We start from the raw sequence: 16812 nt of genomic DNA, 5'->3' as shown, positions 1-16812 counted from the left end.
CCAGAGCAGTCCCAACTGCATATTTCATACCACAAAAATAAATTGATGTGGAAGGAAAAGATTCTGCCCTTAGGTGAACAGCAAAATAACAACTAGCGAATTCAGAAGATCTACAGAAGAGCAAGCAGGAGAAGGACAGACAGCAAACAGAACCCCAGTGACTGGAAGAAAAAAAAATAAATAAAAAAGGAAAAACATTACATTGGGTCAATTCAGGTTGCATTAGGCTTCTTCAGTCTTTCCTGGGGCAGTTTACAGCTCAGTTATTTAAAACATTAAAAATATTTAAAAAGCTTTGTGTGGCCTTTTCCCCTTTAATAAATAAACGATCCTTTAAAAAATTAATTGCTCTATAAAGCGGAAGCTTCTTGTTTCTGTTGCTCCTGCGAGCAGCTCTGATTTCACGTACAGGGGCCTCTCAGAGCCACACCATCAAATATTCAGAGCAGGGTGGAGCCACCGCCTCCTGCAGCTGCCTGAGCTCCCCAGGCAGAGCAAATTCCTCCAGCGATGGCAAACAAGGACACCCAGCCCTGCCCCGGCACAAAGCTGCCTTCTCCCAAGGGGCCCAAGGAGTTGGAGCCCTCGGCAGAAGACAGAAAGGAGTACCCGGTATCTTGGATCTCAAAAGCCTTTTTCTTTGCATCTTTTCCATCTCATCTCTTGGTGGGCTGCTGCAGAGGAGCCCACCCCAGCTCCTGCCCTGCAGGGGCTGCTGCGTGGCACCACCACGTCCCATCTGGGCCACCAACCCAACAGCCACCTCCTGTAGGTGGCAAAGCCCTGCTTCTCCTACCTCCTCCTTTTAGCATCATCCCTGCCACCTTCCCAGCAGCTCTCCTGCTTTGTTTCCACACCGGGGATCGACAGACAGGGCTAGGTTGCGTTGCCCACCTTGCACAAAGCCAAGCCTGAAACCTTCAGCACTAGCACAGTTTAGACCACTGAGCCTCTAAATGAGAATAATTCCACTTCTTTAAAACTAGTTATTAAGATTTTTGTGAGCTATATAGCTACTAAACTCACGCATATACTCATGCATATAGCTACTAAATCATTCCCTCAAATCTTTTTTGGTACAAATATGTCTGTTTATCATAGCTGCTGAATTTCTGGTCAAATGCAACACTTGTCACCTGGCTTTCTAGTCTGCTTTTGTCCTCTGGGTAAAGGAAATTGGAATGAATGAGAACTGTTGAGGAAAACTACATTTCACTGAATAATGTGACAAAGGAGTCGATGTAATGGGTGTAACATGGTTCATTTCCACAGTGGCAAGTGTGTGTACACATATTTGACAGGCATAACAGTGCAGCAAGATACAGGAATAACATATTACCCCATGAAACTCCTAGAGAGAGATTCCAGCAAGAAGAAGACAAAGAAAGAGCAGAGTCAATGACAAACATAAGGCTATACAGTGCACCCCATGCACCTGCAGACACGTGCTGGCAGAGAATCCCATCCCATCCCGCACCCACCAGCTCAGTGTTCATAAAAATCAACAAGTGAGGAAGCAACAGACTGGCTATACAGCATATACCCACACATCCCCCCGCAGAGCATCAGCCCTTCTACTGACAAGCAGGCAGGGCAAATGTGCCTTCACCCTACTGACACTTCGGGAGGTAATAACTTTGGTTGCTTGGCAAATGCCGTTTCATTTTTCAAAGAAATAGTGTGAAATTCTATGCATCTCAATGTAGAAAAGCATCTCAACACCTTTCTGGTGTTGAAAATGTAGAACTGCAATCTCTTTGCTCCTATTCATCAGCTATTCCTATGGAACAAATGGAATTTACACCTGGGGCTGGTAAAATTTGATGACAAATTTACTTGCTTGCTTTAAGCTCTTCTATTTCCCTAAAGACTACAATATGTCTGTATTTTTGTGGAATGCTCATCTGCAGAAAAAGAAAGGTATTTCCCTTTGAAATGCATTGCTAAATGGAGGACATTATTTTATCATCATCATCAGTATTAGTAATCTTTCTAGCATCTCACTGGGGATCTTGTTTTCAAAGTTGTTTGAACTACAGTCAAGCACAGAAGAGCTTCTAGAGCTGCAGGCAGAAGGCAGGCTGCTTTGAAAGGCTGAGATTAATGTTATGTACCTTGCAGCAGTCACTGATACCAACTCATACGGCTAAACAAACAGGCTGTTGGGGTATTCCAGGTGGAAGGGTTTCAGGGAGGTCTGTTTTCCCTAGGTTTTCAGGAACACATCGGTTCAGCAGGAAGGTAAACCACACCACCTTTACTGGACAGCCACCAGGTCAAGAACGTGCACGAGTTAAGTCACACTGACTGAGTGGCAATCACATATTCTTGCAAACAGAAACTACTCACAGCCACATTAAGTACATTTTTACAGTAACAGGTGATGAGTGACAGGACGCTAGTATTTGCTATCAAAAAACCACCAACCAATGGAGATTACCCATTTTTTTTCTCCAAAAGCTCATTTTCAGGATTATCAAAATTCAGCAGGGTCAGTGCATCTATCTGGCTTAACCAAACAATGCAGTTGAGCTAAGGACATGACTATCTACCCCACTCTTATCTGTACAGCCTGAGACTTGTTAGTATTCATAACTGAAGTGGTGGGAACAGAGAGCAAGTCATCTCCTACGAATGACTGGATTTCCTGCTTTCAGATTAGACAAGAGATACCACGAGGATTCTCTGAATTGGATGTCAACACTTGCTGCCAGCTGAAGTATGGGCACGCAGCAGCAGTTAGAATCATAATAAGAAATTCAAAATTTTCCGAGCCTCAGAAATAGGTTTGACTCACTTTAATCTGTGAGATAGTAAATAGGCAGACAGGTTTTATTCATTCCCTTCTGTAAATCCCTGCTCAATAATTGCTCAAAGAGCATGTAAAATAGAAACAGCTTGGGGCATGCTATTATGAAGCACAGTCAGGGGATGTACAAGTAATTTATTTAGAGGCTGATGAGGGGCTGTTAGATATTCACGGCCCAACGTAAGCAATGGGAAACCTGAGCACAAAACAACTCAGAAGGATTAAAAATTATTAATTTTAATCAATAACTTGTCCAAAAGAAAATTTTGTTTAAAGAGAAGATGTTTTAGATGCAAGCCCCGATGTTTGCTCTTGCAGAACAGAGCTGCTCTGAAGGGTTTACCTACTGCCCCCTCCCCAGTCTGTCTTCAAGGTTTGAATTCCTAATGGCAAAAGGGAAATTTTCAGTGAATCACAGACTGGAGCAATAATGCTTTGCACGCTAATACTTGCGACTAATGTAATTTGACTTTTATCTCTCTCTTCAGCCTTTACATCTCAAAACAGATTTCCTTTACAACAGAGCACTCAGCCTCTCTGAAAGCTGATTTCTAATGAATAGTGACAAAGCCTCCAAAGAGGGAGGGCAGCCTCCCTTTGAAAAGCTTGCGTTGGGCATGACTGGCTCCCAGATCAAAACAATTCTTCAGCACAGGACTAGGCACAGAAAGCCTGTCTCTATTCAAAAATTTGCCACTGTCACCTCCACTAAAGGACAGCAAACGCTGCACACCTTGATCATCTAATCAGATACAGGAAGGCTCTGGGCACAGCTGATAAAAAATACAAGCACAGAATTGAAGAATTTGTGCATTCTTCAGGTGTACTTTCTCTAATCCATCTTTAATCCATCCTCCTTGGAAAAAGTGGCAAAGAAGAGGTGACGTTCCTCAGCTGTCTCAAAAACCATACCAGCAATTCCATCTCCTGCTCATCTGCTCCTTGGCAGGAGTCAAAGCAGCTGAAATATTTTTTACCCAGCATTTGTTAAGAAGAATAAAAGATCTAAAACAAAAATCTCACAGCCGTCATGTGAAAGGGACCTTGGCACCTCAGAAAATAAATTAAAAAAAAAAAATTCCTGAGAAAAAATCCAGGCCAACATTACCAGAGAGACCCTGGTAACATTTTTTTTTTGTTGGTAGTGACATGAAAGCACGTAGGAAGAGCAGCAGATACGGCCATCTGCCTAAATATTGCCATCAGTCTAAAGTACTCAAGACACGCTTTCACAGTTTCCTGACAAAGGTGAATGCTTTTTCTCATTAGCAAGTAAAACACTGCTAATTTCTTCATCTTCATTAATCATCATGTCAACAAACAGGTGAGTAGATTTTGGGCACGGGCTGCTAAACATTCACTGTAATTACTCAACACTAATTTAGCAGAAGATTAAACTGGCCAAGTCCCGAAGCCTGTTTCCAGGTCAAGTCCTAGAATTCCTCAGGAACATTTTTGCGCTATGATTACTCCGTGGCCCAGAACTACAGGGAGGAAATGTCTTTCCTCAGTCCTACTTTGAGCTCACAAATTTGGAGGAACCTGCATTGCTCTTCCTCTGGCCTGCTCTGAGAAAAAAAATGTTCAAAATGAAAGCTAATCTTCATTTTGTAGAAATGAATCATCTACGTATGTTGCTCAAAACCCTTTACAACATTAAAGAACCCCATGGAGCATTATTTAACATCCTAAATAGAGAGCAGTGATTGAGGGAGCAATTAGCCTTAAAGTGAAACTCCGTGGAAATGCAAATACACTGAATGAGAGAGGAGGAGGAAAAATACCAAAGGTATATGAATCAGAAACATCCATGACTCTAGAAAAAACGTTCTGTAAACAGTTCACAGAGCTATTAGCTCAGTTCATCAATTGTTTTTCCATAGTAAGAACAATTTTAAATAGAATTGCTTGAAGACAGAAGACTGCCACAAATGGTTATAACGCTTCCTTGAAAAGAAGTTGGCCAGAAGGTCACAAAAAACTTGACTCAACGTTTGAATGAACAGCAGACAGACTCACCCTAAAGCTGGGAGAATTTTCAAGAGATTCTACAACACGAATTTAGAGCTTTTTTCCCCCAGCTCTAAGATGATAAAAGGTAAAAATTGAACATTTTGCTGAGAAATAGAGCCACAAATACTACACTTCAACTAGCTCTGCGCTGTGATCCTGCCTCCCTTGCAGCTTATTTCCTAGAAATTCGGGTGTTAAGAAAGATGTACTTACGAGAAGGCAAATGCCACCAAGGCCCCACTGACCACAATGAAGTCCAGGATATTCCACAGGTCACGGAAATAGGAGCCTGGGTGCAGTAACAGCCCCAAGTCAATCATCTGCAGGGGAAACACATCAGAAGAAGTTTTTTTTGGGGGGAAAAAAAAAAAAAAGAAAAGAAAAGTGTCAAACCAGTGTTACTGAGGTACAGGAAGCATCCTCAATCAAATGACCCTTCACAAACCCTTCTTCAGTGTTCAACCAGCAGGGCAACACTGAGGTACTGTGTGTCTCTTTAGGCACGAAGACCTTTAGCAAAGCCAAAGCTGAAGCCAATAAAATGTAACCAAAAGCATGACAGAAAAAAGCACTGTCTGCTATAGAGGGTTCTTTGCGCAGACATGCATTAGTTTATGGGAACAGCCATCTGCGCGCCAAGCATCGAAATAGTTTAAGTTTATTCTACCTCAATCCCACCAGATTTGTAGTAATTAACACTTGGAATAGGATATTACATAATAAAACTCAAAGAGGGAACGGAAGACCCACAGCCAAATGCGGCAAAGAAAAACGCCCACTCTGGAGCAGTCGCTGGAGGCTGCTGCTCAGCGCACGGCCTCGCTCGCTTCTGTACATGGCTGAGTCTTCCTTGTAATGCTGCTAAGGATCTTCTAAAAATCGAGCCTGAAAGTGCTTGCCAGAGATTTGATCAGCTTTCTGAGAGTTCTGCAACTGCCCACGTAAAGTTGCTTTTCTCAGATAGCTTCAAATCCTTCCATTGAACAAACGAGAGAATCTGTTTTTGCTTTTTGAAATTATTTACTTTAAATATTTTTTATTCTGCATCTCTTTTGCATCTTGCTCTGACAGTAAAAAAATAAATCCATCTTTACACCTAGAATAAATTTTGTTAAATTTGTTAGAATTATGCTTTCTGGCAAGTTACTGCCCCACATTTTCAGCTAAGCCCATCAACTCTGCTAAGCAAAGCACAAAGATGAATGCTCAACTTTTTAAAAAATGGTAAACCAAGCATCAGTCGTAATTAGTGTTCCTGATCGGCATCAAAGGAAAAGGGAAGAAGCAGACATGTCTCTGTAAGGTCTATCAGCTCCTGTGTCCTGAGCTACACACAGACGTTTCTGCATCACGCACCCACATTTCATAGCCTCTTACACAACCACAGCTACTAAAGATATCCTTATTTTCCTGCATGAAATGTGAGACTGGAAAAAATTAGGAAGGCAGCTACAGAGAAGCATCTGTTGTGCATTGGCTACTTTTGAGTGCTGTTCCTGATTTAAAGCTTTTTCATCACCAACACCTCCCAGGCACCCCAGGAAGCTCTGCCGTGCTCCACCCTCTTTCTGCAGGTTCCCAGAAATAGATGAGCATGGATCTGACGGGGGACATAAACACTTCTTTTTGGAAAAACTCCTACCTTGATCACCATCTCGAAGGTAAAAACACCCGTAAATATATAATCCAAGTATTTCAGAGCCTAAATTGGAAAGAGAAATGAGTATTAGACCACACACTGAAATGATCTGCACATGAGAAAAGTGTAAAATGTTTCTTCTAGCAATAGTCTTCTTGCCCCAGTGTCAGTGGATAAATGTCATCTCATGGGAGGCTGTCAAATAGTTTAGGCACACACTTGAATCATCTAATTTAAACACCAACATTTTTCCCAGTCCTTTCCAGACTGCACGAAGTCTGCCCATGGGTTGCTTCAGTACACTTGCATACATGGCAGGACTAATAAGGCAAAATGGGTATTGAATATCAGAATATTCCAGTATCTTTTTCCTAGAGAGCTTATTTGCCGGCATCTGTGTAGCAGTATGGGGTTTTCTGCTGTAACTGATGATAGCATTATTAAAGACATCGCGAATGTAAGAGTGATAAAATCCTTTTGTTAAAGCTCATTGCACAGTTATTAAGGATGAGGAAGAAAGATAGCTTGTAGATACTTTGGCTCATTACTGCTATCGGGATTCCTCAATCCTCCTCTGGAAACAGCTCATACTGACCAGATTCAGAGCTGGCTACATACCACAGCTACCCACATTGAAATAATCCAAAATTAGGCAACTGCACGATGCAATTTCTGTACTTAACTTCCAGCCCTACACACCCTCAGGTGTCTACCTAATGGCCCAATGTCCTCCTGTGGTTGTTCTTGAGGCCAGACACCCAGCTATCTGCTTCACGGACCAGTGCTACCGGGCTGCGGGCGCCCACCTGAAAGGTGGCACACGCCCTCTTCTTATAACATGAGGTGCCTGAGTTTGGCTCAATACCCACAGATGAATAGATTTTCTACTTATCCTAGATCATTATTATAGATTGTAGGTTGTAGGTTCGCCCCCAGATCACCCACTCGCCAGTGCACCGTGCTCTCCTCGTGAGATGAGGATGGATGTGCCACGTGTGTAACCGCTGGCAGAAGCAGAACAACTTTGTTCTGGCCATGCCATGCAGCACTCACATCATTCCTCGGTGACTCAGCTTGGACAGGGTCTTCTGCAGCCAGGGCAATGCTGCTGAGGGCTATCACTATGAGGATGACCATCTCGAAGTAGCGCAGGTTGACAATGTAGTGGAACAGACGCCGAATCCTGCAAACAAAAGCACGTGGGAGGACTTCTGCAGGTGCTGAAAAGTCAAGCACTGCAGCAGTACAGAAGATTGGCAGAAGGACAACGTTCAACAGGAATATCACCTTTAGGATTGCTAGTACAATAATGGTAAGAGAATAAAAATCAGGATTAATGGCTTTAATCTCAGGTTTGCATCAGATCTGCGGTGAGGTTTAAGGCAAGACATTTGACATATCTGCACTGGTCTCTGCCCCTTCCACAAAGCAACAACATGTGTCTGTCACAAGACATTGAGAGCTTTGAGTATTCGGACTCAGTTCTACAAATTATACTTACATGCCCCTTAAACCTATTCACTCTGAGCTCACAGGCAGAAGTCCCGTGAGTTCAGAACTAGTTTTGAAATCCTTACAGTATCAAATAGTCCCTTTGAAATTGATATATGCTATGTACTTTGAGACTCTTAGCAGAAACTGGCTTTGTATCTATGACTATTATTTCTACTAAGCTCTCTTCCCAAGTACCTCTGACTGCACTTTATTCTAAGCCATTCTTTATAAGCTGGACAAATACTTTACAGTAGTATATTTGATTACTTTAACCTAATATTTTGCTTCACAAATTGTATTCAACAAAAGTGACAAATGCTTCATTTTCTAAGCAATGCAAAACTATTCATAAATTTCAGCTAATAGCTCTCTATCTGAACACAGTTCACAAATATATCACTCCAAACACGGAGATATTTGCATTGTCAGATGAAAAAAGGACTTAGGTTCTGCCCCAGAATCAAATTATATGTGTAACTAACCAACAACCTTGTTATCTGAGAATGTAATTCAGTTACTGTATTGCATTTTCTCTAGCCAAATACCTGAACAGTTGGATTAAATTTCAATTTTCACATCTACTTATATATTCTTTTTCTCTGGATTACTAATGGATGCAGAATGAAAAAGAGCTACAAATACCAAGGAAACAGATTTGGTATGAAATAACATAAAGAAAAGCGCTTTTGTTGTTGCCTTAGTTTTGGTTATCCACCTGACTGTAGAGGTTTATCATCTATGTGCTCTGTGAATCCCTAGAAATGAAAAGCAACATTTTTGACAGCGTTTGTAACTGTAAATCATGCATCAAACTCAATTCAGCGAAGAAATAACAAGTGCCTATTTTGAGATCTTCATCATTCGTAACAAGCAATGAGAAGCGGAAGCATTAGTAAACTGCCAGTGGTGCTTGAGAAATCGTATTAATTCTTGTGTGTTTTAAGAGGGTGGGTGGCACTTTGAAAGGAATACATTTTGTTAATGTTTCCCACAGCTGTTTTGCCCACTAGCAGCACCCGGGTCGTGCATCCTCAGTGGAGTTTGGAGAGGAGATATTTAGAAATAGATGTGGTGAAAAACTTAGCAACAAGGTTTCATGAGAAAGCAGAAAGACCTCTCTCGAGAAGTTAGCTCCAGCCAGAACACCTGAGGGGATACAGCTGGGTCTGCACCTTGCCCAGAAAAAGAGAAACAAAATTTTGACATCCTTAGAGTTTGGACTTTCTGTTATCATTTCCCTTTGGCCCTATGTTATAATACCCCTCCTCCAGTCAACCTTTTTTTTCAATGGCCGTTTACTATTCACATTACACATTTACACTGTGTGGAGGTGCTGGAGAAACAGGCAAGAAAATTCAACTACCACCAAATCCTGATGATGAGGCTCAGGACAAGATGAGAAAAGACAAGCACGTGTACAAAATGACAAAGCCTCGCTGGGCTTGGGGCCACCTAGCTTCCTGTTGTCAGTGCTCCCTACAGCAACCTTTTTGCAAGTAACACTCATTTTTAGCTGTCATGTCACAACAAAAAGACTTGAGTTACCAAACAATGGGGAAATACTGTTTCCTTATGCAACCAGATGTGGCCCAAGCTCCATAATTCAAGTCTGCTGCAGGAAGTTTAATTTTCTATTACACCGTGGGTCGGTTCATTTCCTTTGGAGATTAGATTAGCAGCAGTTTGGGGTCACTCTCCCTCATATAACATCTGGCATTAACAGAGAGCCTCCAGCTTCCCTTGCTGACAAACTCTGCCTGCCCACACACTCATAGCTGTAGCATCCTGAAGCACATAGGGCTGTAGCCTGAATTACATTGTAGGCACTTGCATTTAAAGAAGGGATTCATTCAGCCTGCTGTGCAGGGGTGCCAGACCACAGCCCCCACCCCACCACAGATGCATTTCTGATGTCAAAGATGAGTGCACTGAGCGGCCCCAGTTTTACTCCGCTGACTGCACAGGCAGCCAGGACATCACAGCCCCCAGCAGGAGATGGCAGGGAGCCAGCCTCAATTCCCTTGAGTCCAGGTGCCAAAGGAAGGACCTGAGTCCACCTCAGGAGCCTGAGTGAGCAGAGGACAGCCTCAGAGAACATCTAGGACCAGCAACACATCTATCTCGGCCAGAGAGAAATGATCATGTCTGCTCCTAGCAGATATCTGGGCTGGCAGAAGTTTCAGACACCCTCTGCTGCCCTAAGTTACTGCTTTAAGTGACTCACAGGCCTTTACGCTACAATTATCATAGCCCCTGCTGCACTCATCTAGTCCTGTAGCCCTTCAAAGCAACATATTCTCTATTTACAGGCTTTGAGTACAAAGCTCCCCATGAGGCAGAGATGCCTGAAGCAGAAGAAATGCTGTAATCCCAACATATCCCACAAGCCGTACTCTCAGCCTTAGCAAATGAAAAATATTCACGCATTCCCAGGAGTTCAAAGTTAGCAGTGATGCCGGGGTGCTACGACAGAAAGCGCATGAATTTCAGCTGAGGATCCTGCAAGGATTTACTGCCATCAAAACCACCCCATAGCCTGCTCCTCCAGGTAACCTCTTCTCCCAGTGGTGCCCCATGTCCCCCCCTTTGGCAGGCACATTTCCTTCAGTGATCTGTAACTGAACACAGAATTGCACACCTGACCATCAGCAGGGCAGGTAGGAAGGGACTGCCTAAACCATCTCTTCCCTATACCGGCAATTTATTCCCCTAGAAAAGCTGAGCTGAACAGCAGCATCTGGTCTGCAGCCTACATAAGCTTTTATTTTTTATAAGCTTTTTTATCTTTCCAAAGCGTTTGATAGGCAGAGGTGAAGATCAAGCTAATGATATTTGTCTGAATACCCATGCCTGAAGTACACGTAACCGATGAGCAGCATTATAGAGTCAAAGGACTTACGGGTTTGTAGGACTTAGGATGAACATGGAACTGTAAGGCAAGATTGGTTTAGGCCCGTTTTTTGTCAAGTCATCAACGTCCTTCTTCTCCTCTGTTTTACTTTCAAACTCAACGTTGTTCACTGAAATGCGAATTCAAGGAAACAGAAACAAGAGAGTTAAAAATGCATCTCCACTCTTCATGGAGCAGGCTGCCTGCAACAGCTGGATATGCAAACAATGCAGCTGGGATAGAAAACAGCCTTTGAATATGTTGATTAAATGTGATGAACAATCATTTGATTATTATCACTGCTATTTACTACAGTATGATATACACTGCAATTATACTCCTTAACCGCTGCACTGATGAGCAATATATCAGAAATGGCCAGGAAATGAAGATGCCCAGTGGAGACAAAGAAACCTTGCATTTATTTGTACAAGATCTGCCAACTGGGGATGGAATTCCTTTCCAAATATCATAAACCACTAGGGAGAGAAGATCAGCTAGGGATCCTTGGAAAGAAAAAAAGACAGTAAGTCTAACCAACCCCATAATTCTGAATCTTTTCCTATGGACCAGTAGCAGAATTGGTTTGGGAACATGTAAAAAAGCAAATTCATAGATGAGCTTTAATAATTCTCAGACTAAGACTGCTGAACCTTCCAGCACTAGGAGCAGAGGCTTGGAAAGGACTTCTTGGACCACCCAGCTCCATGCCTGCATAGTGTACCCCAGTTTTGGCAGAGCTCCCCATGTACAAAAGGTGTCAAGCTCCATCTCACAACAGATTTTTAACTTACAGAATCCCATTTCAGAAGATTGTTCTGAATCTCAGTCCCAGAAGGTTAGAAATACATCCTATAATTTCCATTATAAGTTTACTTGCAGTGGGTTTATAAGTTAATTTACTTAAGATAATGCTCAATATATGAACTAGAAAACATTTTATGCTGCTGCAAATTCTTTTCTTAGACAGATAGATACACTTGTCTATTAATTCACAGGACCTAGCATCCCAAACCCCCACCCACTTATAATCTGTTGGATGAAGGTTTTTTATTACTTTTTATTTTGTTTTGTAACAAAATGACATTTCATTGCGTGTGAGTGACATGTTCAATAATTCCTTACTGTATCTCAAGCCAGATACACAGGAAATGGCCAGGAAAGAGAGAGTCTGATAAATTGTGATTGATGGGAACTCAGCGCTGCAACTGAGTAAAATTACCATTTAAGAAGAAAAGAAAAAAAAAAAAGACAGGCAAGTCTTGTGTAACTGACAATGCTGTGGAAAATCACGTAGAGAAACCATTAGCTCTCGGCTGTGCCCCTTGAAAGAAGAGTCCTGACAGCCCACATCCTAAGGTGGACCTCCTGAATTTCACACTGTGCCTCTCCTTAAGAGGAGAGATTTTAAAATTATGCAGCCTGCAAGCACCCAAAGCAGCAGGGTCACACAACAGGCATTGTGAAGCTTGCACAGCCATGAAGGACCTGCTGTTCCATGGTCAGGCAACACAATAAACCAAGAAGACCAAATTCAGTCTGTGGGCTCTAACACAACACCATTGCCTCCCTCGTCCCTTGCCTGAGACCAGCCAGGTCCCTGGGGCACCAGAAGAACCCCAGCAGAGCACTGGTGCACTAGAAGCTTGCAGCATGGCAGCAGAGGAACACAGAGGACCCAATCCTGTGCTCACAGCAAGGCCTGCTGGAAGAAGTTGCTTATTTTGCTGCAGAGCTCTCAGTTACTGCACTTTGTGGTCCTTCTTGCTCTTTATTCTCTCTGATCTCCAGCTGACCCGTGAGGGTCATGCATAACATGGGTGTGCTCTGGGTGAGCCATCTGCAGGAAACCTTGAGGTGTTCTCCAGAGCCACCAGGTGACCCTTCTGCATGACCCATAGAGCCTGTTTTAACACCAAGATCTCCCGTCCTACCACAAGGATGCTGGTGGCCAGTACAGACCATCGCACACTGTACGCAGGTAGCGCCTTGGACAAACAGCTCTTCTCTGGCAATTTCAGAGCAAGCAGACAAAGGCACTCACTTGGTATGACAGTGGTTTCTCCCGGCGGGGCAGTGATGGTCACGGGGATGTTCACAGTGGTGGTTTTGTCCAGAGGTGGCTGAATCATGCGCGTCACGTTCTTCTGGTTGTCGGCATCTTCTGGCTGCTCCGGCACTTTCTGCAGGTAGGTGCTGGGAAGGGTGTGCACGGGGACGCTCACGCTTCCGCTAGCCTCGATCTCACACTGGTTCTCCCTAAGGCAGAAAAGCAAATTTGAATAAATATGGCCTGACAAAGGCTCATAGAACATATGCCGCAGCTCTTGGTAGGTTTTGCTCGACTGTTTTCTACATGGAAGTGCTTTGCAGAAAATTCACATACTGTAGGAAAACTTACTGAAAGCACAGTATGCGACTTTTACCTCCAAGAGCTTCTGAACCAACATCCAAACACAACATTAAGAGGAACTGTGTCACTGAAAGTAACTTTATTCTATTTAATGAGACTTGGGACCGAGGTTCCTGGGTACGGACCACATGGCACTTGCATATAGCAGTGTCATTAGCTCTCCAGCGTCAGCTGCTTTCTGAATGAAGTCTGACATTCTGCTGCTTAAATGTTCTCCTGAGGCCTTATTTAAATTTGGTGACTCTCTTTTCCAATCCTGAACCACTTTGTAATGTTGTTGCAAATGGCTTCTGCAGCTATTCCTCTGCAGCAGCAGCGATATTTCAGTGAGGAGGAAAGTGAGCTTGGGCACATGATCAAACTAAACAGTATGCAAAGTGTTTTGATATCCATCTGAAAGGAAGATAATATAGACAGGAAAATGATTATCTCAACGCCACTCACAGCTCTACATGCTGACATGAACTCTATTCTAAGGAATCCCAGTGAAATTTCTTTTCCATCACATTAATGAAGCTGAAAAGCCAATCTATCCTCCTTTATTAACTACACTAAATGCTTCACCAGTACTAGTTTTCTCACTTGACTTACATAAGAATTAAGCAGACTGGGATACATCATTGTTCTTAATGGAAGAAGCCGCTTCCCTCACGGCCAAGTGCTGTAACAACTGGTGATGCAGCCCAAAGGCTCAGCATTAGAAAAGAGAAAGCCTAAAAGACTATAGGACAGACTGGATTCCATTTAAAAGTATGTCAGAAACCCCAGGTTCCTTCAGAGGCCGTGAAATTCTCTGCCTTGTGCAGACTACTTGTCCTAGTGTGTCTGTTGGTTTTGAGATCAAGGATAATTTCCTGCCTTAACCTTGAGCCACTCTGTGGGCCAACACGGATCAGAATCATCCTTGGGAGCCTCTTTTGTTACTGATTTAAGCAAAATGAAACTGCAGGTTACAGCAGTAACCACCATAAGTTCAAGAACAGCAGGGAATGCCGCAGGGAGGGGAATAACCTGATTTCTGAAAGGCATTTGGGTTCTCACAGCCCCCGAGCTACCACAGGGACGTGTCTGACTGCTCACTTACTTGGGCTGATGATTCCGGTGCTCCTTCTCTCCAGCCTCCCCCTCCTTCTCCCCATTCTCCTTCTCCACCGAATCGTACGTCGACAGCGCCCTGTTCCTGAACCTGTGCCGTCTGTGAGGCTCTTCTCCATTCTCACCCTTGGAACAGGGCTCTCCTTCCCGGTTCCCAGACCTCGACCCTCCTCGGTGTCGGGAACGCCGCTCGCCCCGGGCCCCGTTGATCGTCCCGTTGCCTTCCTTGCCCTGCCTTTCAGCAGAGTGCCGGTGAGTCCGATGCCTACGGTGCTCCTTCTCGGCACCTTCCTCCACCGACCCTCGGCGGTGGTGCCTCCTTCCGCCTTCCTGGCCCCTGGTGCGGTCACTTTTCCCTTCCTTGCTGCACCCTTCCACCTCCTTGCTGCGGCTCCTGTGCTGCCGGTGCCTCTCCTCCTTGCTGTTGGTGCCGGACTCCCCGTTCTCCTCCTTGGTCACATCACACTTCTCTTGCTCTCCCAGTTTGTCCTTATCCCGATGCCGGTGATGCTTTCGTGGAGCTTCTGCTCCATCGGCAGAGCTGACTTTGCTCTGCTCCACCTCCTGCACGTCCCCGGGGCTCAGCTTGCTGATGTTGTTCCTCCCTTCGCCCCTCGGCTCCACCACCAGCGGCCGGTCCAAATGCGTCTTCATGTCGGGACGGATGTGGAGGGTGGTGGCGTAACGCACCCGCTCCTCGGGATCCAGCTCGTTGTACAGCGCCTCGCAGCTGGCTCGGAAATTGTGCATCCGGATCTGGCTGGTCCTCTGCTCCCAGACTGACTTGGATTTGGAGGAGTTCTGCTGCTTGCTACGGAGGGGAGGAAGAGGGAAAGTTAGTATCAAACTTTGCACCAGTTCCCTAGAAATCAACCACCCTCCCCCACCAACAAAAAAAAAAAAAAAAAAAAAAAAAAAAGGAAATTTTCAGCTGAGACAGGGTGTTAGAGGGTAGAGCCAAAGAAGTTATAGGAATGGAGAGAGAATGGCTGGCGGAGAATATGAGCAGGGAAAGCCAGCAGGATCATCCGTGTTAGTTTGCCCCCACACGCTTTAGGCACTATGAAACAGGCCCTCAGGAAAGGATCGTCTTGCTTTCTGAAAGGCAATGATCCCCCTTGAACACCTCAGGCATAGTTTGGAGGGTTAAAGTCAGTACTCACGGAAACTGTATCGCACAACCAGAGCTTTTAAATAGCCTGCAGGGCTTCCCCAAAAAATCACAGCACCTTTCTGTCCACCTGGAAACGTCTGGATGAGCAAATTAGTGTCCAACAAGTGACAGGAGGAGCAAGGGGAGATGAAACCTGCCCCTGAGGGCCCTACCACCAGCCCCTGCAGCCAGAGGTGTCCCTCTGCAGGCAGGACAGCCCCTGACAGAGCAGGGGACATTGCTCCAAACCCAGGGCATCCAGCCCAAGCATCACAGGAGCCTGGAGAAGTACAAGTAAGGAAGGAAAACTGTTCTGCGTACCAGGGACTGGGGATCACACGTAGATGCAGACAAGCACCTTTATCCCCTGGAGAGACTTACTGCTTTCCTTCTGTTACCTACTACAGTGAGAACACCCCCATTGTCAATGCCTTAATGCTTTGATTTTTTTGGCACAGCACCCAGTTTCTGACCACCACACGTGAATGTGTCACGTACCCAGCCACTGCAGGAAGAGAAGCCTGTTCTCCTTTCCTCCTAAACATTGTAAATCAAATATCTGCAAATTCTGCTTTCCCATAAAATCAAAGTAAACCCCCTGGCTTCCATGGGGGGGGAGTTCTGGATTTAGCCTGGTTGAAGTTGGCACCTTTTTTCTTTCTTAATGAAATTACTTCTAACAAAAGAGAGGAAAATCATTTTCCTTCCACCGAGCTGCTCAGACATCTCCATTTGCTACGCATTAGCCTGACCTCTGCAGCCAGAGGGGCTGCACAGGGCTCACGAATCTCCTCTGCTCCACACACGCCCCACAAGGCTGTGGGGATAGGGAGGCAGACGCAGCTTCCTTACGTACTTTGTGGGCTCCCCTGACAATAGCAGAAGGCAACCTTTGCGTGCGTGCGTGCTGATTCAGAGTGTCAGGGTCTGTCGCCGTGCTCGGACCCCGGGGAGGCAGCATTCAGATGGGCTCACAGAGCACAGCGGGAGCTGTCAGAAAGGCTTTGCATCTCAGATGCTTTGCTGTTTTTTTTTTTTTCCTTTTTTTTTTTTTCTTCACTGAGGGTGCTGTTCCCCGGTTCTGCTAAAAAAGGTAAAAACCTACTTAAATGTTCACTGAAAATGGGATGAGGGCATCCAGGAATTGTGAATGAATCTGGTTTAACCCAGACAGAAGAGAGAGCAGAGCTTAGCACTGAAACTACAAATCTAAGCCCCCTGTTCCCAGGAGGTACATCCTGGATCAATTCTCCATCAGCTGAGTGCCCCATTTACATCACAGCAGAAGAATGGGTGATAAAAATCA

At 44.5% G+C, this 16812-nt stretch overlaps 1 protein-coding gene across 2 annotated transcripts in view; it reads right to left on the bottom strand.

Annotated features, from left to right (window-relative positions):
• The window catches only part of LOC311217258 (voltage-dependent N-type calcium channel subunit alpha-1B-like), a gene marked incomplete at both ends in the record, with an annotated part of 280405 nt that overhangs the window by 55648 nt on the left and 207945 nt on the right, over positions 1-16812 (bottom strand). For both annotated transcript variants that reach the window (XM_084299168.1, XM_084299169.1), the window contains 6 exons: positions 5036-5142; positions 6465-6524; positions 7515-7644; positions 10855-10975; positions 12890-13104; positions 14343-15164. In XM_084299168.1, the coding sequence (XP_084155294.1) occupies positions 5036-5142; positions 6465-6524; positions 7515-7644; positions 10855-10975; positions 12890-13104; positions 14343-15164 (1455 nt within the window). The remainder of the gene's footprint in view (positions 1-5035; positions 5143-6464; positions 6525-7514; positions 7645-10854; positions 10976-12889; positions 13105-14342; positions 15165-16812) is intronic.

This window comes from Netta rufina (assembly GCF_964035555.1).
Source record: "Netta rufina genome assembly, chromosome: 20".
Classification (NCBI taxonomy): domain Eukaryota; kingdom Metazoa; phylum Chordata; class Aves; order Anseriformes; family Anatidae; genus Netta; species Netta rufina.
This window is presented reverse-complemented; position numbering and strand designations above follow the sequence as displayed.